The sequence below is a fragment of the Dipodomys ordii genome, unplaced genomic scaffold (genome assembly GCF_000151885.1).
Source record: "Dipodomys ordii isolate 6190 unplaced genomic scaffold, Dord_2.0 Scaffold201, whole genome shotgun sequence".
Lineage (NCBI taxonomy): Eukaryota > Metazoa > Chordata > Mammalia > Rodentia > Heteromyidae > Dipodomys > Dipodomys ordii.
Window position 1 is genome coordinate 80577 of NW_012267417.1, and position 7072 is coordinate 87648.

Sequence of the window (7072 nt, forward strand, 5' to 3'; positions counted from 1 at the left end):
TTACAGGCGTGAGCCACCAGCGCCCGGCTGAGAAAGAAGATTCTTTTTCACACAATGCTAGGAAAGCCATCTTTTCACATGTAACATGGGTACAGAAATTAATCAAGTGACGCAAATACTTAAACATAAGTGGAAAGATGACAAAAGAAGTAAAAACAGCATAGATGGGACTTTGCAATGGTTTTCAAATATATGAAAATACTAATAATAGAAAAAATAGATAAATTGGACCTCATCATGTTGAAAACCGTTTGAACAATCTTTGGCTCTGGATTAGAGTACAAAGTGAATCCACAGTATATATTTCCCAATCATAGAGGTGATAAGGAATTAAAACCTACAAAATATAAACAGTTCCTAAATAAAACACACTATCACCAGGACTAACAAAACAATGCCATTGAATATTGTCTAAAAGGAGACTTAAGTAAATATTCTTCTCTTGAATATATACAAATAGCAAATAAGTATATGAAAATATGTTTTATATTATATGTATTTCTCCTGAGAGAAATACTCAAATCAGAATCAATGAGATATCAGCTCACAGGCATTAGGGGAAGTATTGAAAGGAAGGAGAAAGAGAAGAAAAGGAATGGAGACAAAAGACAAATGGGAAAGATGGAAAGGTAGAGAAGAATGAAGGGAAAAAGAAACACCAAGGAAGCAAGGAAGGAAGGCAGAATAGAAGGAAAGAAACAAGGAAGAAAGGAATGAAGGAAAATATAATGAAGAGGAGATTATAATTGGAAACAATTGGGCACTGCTGGTGTTAATGAGAATGGGACATGTGCTATGGGAAATACAGGGGAAAAATCAAGCATACAATTACTTATTTAACGATTCCAGTTTTACATACATATACAAAAGAATCAAAGCAAGGCCGTGAACAGACATTTGTACATCCATGTGGATAGGAATATTTCTATAATGCCCAAATAACTCAGATTCCAATAATCAAAATATAGTGTCTACACAGAATAAAATATTAGTCAGGTACAAAAGAAAGGATACTCTGTCTAATGTTACAACATAGAGGAGCCTTGCTAATACTATGCTAAGTGAACTATCCAGACAAATAGATACTGTGTGGTTCTACTTGTGCAGTACTAGGCTATTATAAGTAGCTGTAGTAGAATTCAACAGATTGTGTAATTGATCATGAGAGATTGATTCCTTTGCAGATGAGGAGTGTGAGAAGTTCAATATCAAGGTGCCAGCATCTGGTAAGGCCCTTCCTGCTGGCCTATGCCATCACAGAGGACATCATATGGCAGAAGAGCAGAGGATGAATCCAGGAGAAAGAAGTGGAGCTGACCTTGCCAGAAGGCTGAACAGGTCGTGCCCTGGGGCAGCAGGAGCCAATCACAGTTCAGGAAGTGGGGAGGACTGCAGGCCAGTGAGTGTCCTGAGACTTTAAAACCTGATCTCAGGGCCAGGTGCTTTTAGGACAGCTGTCTTTGGAGAGTTGCACTGCAGAGGGCTCCTGCACAGCTTCAGGTTCAGGTGAGCATGCAGCCCACAGAGGCATGGTGGGAACAGGAATAGAAGGCCTATCAGGGGCAAGGGCACAAGCAGATCAACTTCCATTTCTGCCTCAGCATGGACATTGGGGGCCAGCTGAGAAGGGTGGTGGGGATGGCATAGGGCGGGGGAGTGAAACCCAAGGGTTTTATTCCATCAGCCAGAAGATCTCAGGTCGTGCAGTTTGGTCAGACTCGGGATCTGTCCAGGTTGCATAAGGCAGCTGGATGCCTGCAAACTGCACTGTAATGCTCTCCCATTCTTGAAGCATCAGGTAATACGCTCTTGTGCATCACTACCAGGTCATATCCCCTAACTCCAAGAAAACGTGCAGAGGGCAAATACAGACAGCATGTCCTTGGACACTCACTACCTGGAGTCCTACATGGGCTGACCCAAACCTAAGCATGGAGCCCCATGAGCTACCTGTTCCTGCCCACAGGCTCATCCTTGGGGTTCTGGCTTGCACTCTGTTCATGATCAAGTACATGAACATGACAGCATGTTGTGACATTGAAGGCTGATGTGCAAAACTGTGAGAATGTGGGGTGTTGTCTTCCTAGTTTGTCTAAATGGTTTTACCCAAAAAGGGGAGAAGCCAATGCACAACTCATCCAGTTCTACTGTGCATTGGCTAAAGAGATGTCAGTGGTCTCTGAACTTTTGGGGATATCATTGCCCCTAGCTGAAATCAGACATCCCATGTAGTGAGATGTTTGCTGGAATCCTAAAGTTTAAACCTACCATTATCCTTGCAAACTTTGCTTTAACTCCTAGAGCTCAGGGGAGGATACTCTTCATGCCCGTTGCTTGACAACATACCTCTACTTGGCTGTTTTAAGCCAACTACATTCTTAAACCTTTACATATCTCTGGACAAATATTTGAAAGCCCTATTTTAATATCTAAATCACCAGGGTAGCCTTAATCCTTTTCCAGATAAGACTATTAAAAAGAAGACTATTAAAATCATGAGTCATTTAAGATCCAGCTTCATTTCCCTTTCTAGGCTTTCCAATATGGATCCTTCTCTGTTGCTGGCCATCCTTTGCTTGGGAATGGCTTCAGCTGCTCCAATATTGGATCACAGTTTGGACACACAGTGGATAGAGTGGAAGACAAAATATGGCAAAAGCTACAGCTTGGTAGGTCACATGCAAAGTATTCAGAGGGACCCCACAGATGAGATCCTTGCTGATTTAACTTTATCCAAGCCAGGTCTCCAAGGCAGTCAGCTAATGCCAGTCATATGAGCAGGATATGGGCAGATAGTCTGCTCTTCTCTGACTTCAGAGAACAGCTTCCCCAAATGCACAGCATCCTGGATGAGTCTCTCTCCATCTGTTTTTTTTTTTTGTCAGTCATAGGGTTTGAACTCTCTCCTTGGGTGCTGTCCATGAGCTCTTTAGCTCAAAGAGAGCACTCTACTGCCTGAGGCACAATGCTACTTCTGGTTTTCTAGTGGTTTATTGGAGATAAGGATCTCCTTATCTCCAAGAAAGCAAGTCCTTTCTTGCCCGGGTGGCTTTGAACCATGATCCTCAGGTCTCAGCCTTCTTAGTAGTTAGGATAACAGGCGTGAGCCACTGGCGTCCAGCTTCTCTCCATCTTTGTCAGCAGTTCCATTTAGTGAACTGGGGTTGGGTTTAAGTAGACAGAGCACTCATTCCCTTGTGCTTGTTCCTAGGATGAAGAGGGACGGAGAAGAGTAATATGGGAGGAGAACATGAAAATGATTGAAGTGCACAATGAGGAAGAGCGCCAAGGGAAACATGGCTACACCCTGGAAATGAACGCCTTTGGAGACATGGTAAGTGTCCTGTGTATCAATTGCAACTGGGCTTGCTCTCTTCAGTTCTCTGCAAATGACCCTGCTTTTGAAATACCGTTTCTACCTTTTATTGAAGACCATTGAAGACTTCCATGGAACTGAGTTTCAGCCTGATACGCACAATGAACAACAAATGTATCCAGATCTTCAAATTGGTGAGCTGCCCCCATCTGTGGACTGGAGAGAGAAAGGCTATGTGACCCCTGTGAAGGATCAGGTATGACAGTGTCACTGTGGACCCTTTCACTCCCCATAGCAAAGCCAGGAGTAGTTGTCACTTCCTTTGGCAGACTCTGCAGTGTCATGGAATTCTTGGTTCTTTTTGAAGCCTGTTCACACATAGGAGCTGATGTCAGTGTCTTGCTATTTGCTTTGTGTATGACAGACTTTATTCTCTTATCAGGGTGAATGTAATTCTTGTTGGGCTTTTGGCACAACTGGTACTCTAGAGGGACAGATGTTCAAGAAAACTGGTAGACTGGTCTCCCTCAGTGAGCAGAACCTAGTGGACTGTTCTCGTCCTCAACGAAATGCTGGCTGCAGTGGTGGGCGACCAGATGCTGCTTTCCAATATGTTGAGACCAACGGAGGCCTGGCCTCAGAGGAATCCTACCCCTATGAAGCAACGGTAATTGCAGCTCTGTACCTTGTTGTCACTCCTGCCTGCATTGCAGACAGTCGACCAACTTCAGAGATAAGACTTGCTCTTCCCAATTCACACTTCAGATGACAGGATCTTTTTCTGTCAACTCTCTGTTTCTGTCACTGTCATCATTAGCTGGGTCAGAGTTCTATGGACTGGAGAACATAGATGGGTAACAATCCGGCCATCTTATTGCTGTGTGACACAGTGTATATGTATGCTATTCTGTAGCCAAGGATCTGTCCATGGTGAACACCTGGTATGAAGAGATGGAGGTAGCCTGATTCATTAAAGAGACGTGAGAAGATTTTCAGTTTTAAATGAGCTAGTAATAGAATTTCACCTTCTGGGTTCCAAAGCACTGACTTAGAAATCCTATGTTGTAAACTGCATTCTGAGCTGGATGGCTCTAATCAAGTCTCTTCCCCCTTTACCTTCAAAGGATGGACCCTGCAGATACAAACCTGAGAATTCTGCTGCTAATGTCACTGGATATGTAACTCTTCCCCCAAATGAGCAGGCCCTTATGAGGGCTGTGGCCACTGTGGGTCCCATTGCTGCTGCTATTCACTCAAGCCATAGTTCCTTCAAGTTTTATAAAGGAGGTAATTATGTTCTTTGTGGTAATAGGTGCAGACACATTGCAAAAGTGTGCTAACACTTGACTGACTCTTTGGTATGCAAGCATCAGGGAATGTAGATACTTTGGTATAGGAATGGAACCTTGTTCCTCAATCTGTACATACAATTCTTTTGTAGTTCAGGTTCCCATTCGATATAATTTCAACCCTGTCTCCATATCCGTACTGAATTTTTTTAAGTATTTGCATCATTAAATGTATGTAGTACTACTGTAATTTTATTCAATTATGGAATATTTATAAATTGCCCAAGATTTTAATTTTTCATATTTTTATTCATTGATTTCTGCCAATGCTGGTTCTTGAACTCATGCCTTTTTCCCCCCACTCTAAGCTGATAGTGTCCCATTTGAGATACTCCTCTTCGTTGAGCTTTTTGCTGGTTAATTAGAGATGAGTCTCATGGAATTTCCTGCTCAGGTGGCTTGGAGCTGCAAGTCTCTGATCTCAGCTTCCTGCTAGTATTATAGATAGGAGCCACTGAACCTGGATAACCTTTCTTGCTTCAAGGAACTCTGAACTTTATGCAACCTCCTAGAAATAAAATGACCAGATTTTATGCACTGGTCTCTTACACTATGACAAGCCTTTTTACCAAGGCATATCTGCTAATATGTATTTCTGTCAGTTTTCAGCCTAATTCCCTAACTTTAATGATACAGTTCTGAAGGCTTACTTGGAGCTTATACCATTTTGGTGAATGTAGAAATACTTTCCTTATTGTCCCTCAGAGTGGGGTGCTGTCAGGTTCCTGTGGCCTCTTTTTTTAAAATTTTTATTGTGAAAATACTGTACAGAGGGGTTACAATTACATGGGCAAGATAATGAGTACATTTCTTATCAAGCATTGTAGCCTCCTCCTTTGTCCTGTGGCCTCTTATGGGCTTTGGTTTTCTTTTCTAGGCATTTATCATCATCCAAACTGCAGCAAGGCCCTGAATCATGCTGTTCTTGTGGTTGGCTATGGATATGAAGGAGAAGAATCAGAAAACAACAAATACTGGCTGGTCAAGAACAGGTAAGAAATGGCCAAAACATGCAGCTTTCCAGGTTCATGACTGTAATCCTACTCACCAGAAGGCTGAGCTCTGAGGTTCAAGGTTCAAAGCCAGCCCAGACTGGAATGTCTGTGAGACCCTTATCTTCAGTTAACCACCAAAAGATCAGAAGTGATGCTGTGGCTCAAGTGGTAAGAGTGTCAGCCTTGAGCAAAAGCAATAGCACTCAGGTCCTGAGTTTAAATCTCAGCACCATCATAAAAATAAATGGAAAGAATTAGGATGGAAGTAAGTATGGAAGCGAGCAAGCAAGGAAGGGAGAAAGGAGGGAAAGGAGGAAGGAAGGAGGAAATGGAGGGAGGGAGCAATAAATTGCCTAACCTATTTGTAGTAAAAATTCAAAAGAGAATTTAATGTGGAGAGTCAGTATTCAGATACAGGCTCCACATACCTTTATTTCACTGGCCTATTAATTTTTCACTACAGAACTAGATTCTGCCACAAGCTTTCTAGGGATAAGCCATTAATATGGTATTTTTACCATTCTGTTTCTAAATTCTGACAATCTTATACCAGATGTGTCCCTTCTGCCTTCACTTTTGTAATCCCATGTAAAGTCATTACTTTGGACATAGGCAAGATGTTATGAACAGATTTAGATGAAGAAAGGATGAAAAACATCTGCCCATCTCAAGCCTCTCTGCTAAGTCTGTTGTCTCCCGCAGTTTTTGTTTTTTTTTTTGGGTCCGGTCGTGGTGCCTGAACTCTGGGACTGGGCGCTGTCCCTCAGCTCTTCAGCTCAAGGCTAGTGCTCTACCACTTGAGCCACAGCGCCACTTCCGGCTTTTTTCTTTTTGCTTATGTGGTGCTGAGGAATCAAACCCAGGGCCTTGAGCATGCAAGGCAAGCGCTCTACCACTGAGCCACCTTCCCAGCCCTGTCTCCCGCAGTTTTAATTGAATGAGATTGTTGCGAAAGCTACTGTGCTTTATTTTATCTATTAAAACGAAAACTTGCTCTTCTTCAGCTATGGCAAAGACTGGGGCATGAACGGCTATGTAAAGATGGCCCGGGACAGAAACAACCAGTGTGGAATTGCCTCCTGGACTCTCTATCCTGTTGTGTGAGATATTGGATGGAGATAAGTCTGGGACAGCCTGTACAAGAGGAAGCATTGTCTTCAATACAACCACTTCCTACTATGTAGGATCTAACCCCAAATCATTGATGATCCAAGTTGGGATGTAAATTTTAAGATAGTTTTCTACTTGTAAGATGATACCACAACTGTAATTATTACCATAAATGATTGTATATATAACTGATTCACTTAATAATGTGTTGACTGGAATGATTAATAAAATTTTAGAGTTTTATAAATATCTTTCTGTTTTAATGTACCTACTTTTATGTGTGTGTATGTGTGTGTGTGTGT

The 7072-nt window shown here is 42.2% G+C and overlaps 1 protein-coding gene across 1 annotated transcript; it reads left to right on the forward strand.

Moving 5' to 3' along the window:
- Positions 1 to 2543: 2543 nt before the first annotated feature.
- LOC105999802 (cathepsin L1-like) lies at positions 2544 to 6764 on the forward strand. The gene is made up of 7 exons (XM_013034925.1): positions 2544 to 2669; positions 3212 to 3334; positions 3432 to 3572; positions 3759 to 3983; positions 4441 to 4603; positions 5543 to 5657; positions 6665 to 6764. Exons 1-7 carry the CDS (start codon positions 2544 to 2546, stop codon positions 6762 to 6764), a joined length of 993 nt encoding a protein of 330 aa, XP_012890379.1.
- The last annotated feature ends 308 nt before the right edge of the window (positions 6765 to 7072 follow it).

Excerpts from the sequence above, each read along its gene's own strand:
- LOC105999802 (XM_013034925.1), top strand. The coding sequence starts at position 2,544 with ATGGATCCTTCTCTGTTGCTGGCCATCCTTTGCTTGGGAATGGCTTCA. Across the intron at positions 2,670-3,211 it reads ATGGCAAAAGCTACAGCTTG|GATGAAGAGGGACGGAGAAG; the intron begins GTAGGTCACATG and ends GCTTGTTCCTAG. Across the intron at positions 3,984-4,440 it reads CCTACCCCTATGAAGCAACG|GATGGACCCTGCAGATACAA; the intron begins GTAATTGCAGCT and ends TTACCTTCAAAG.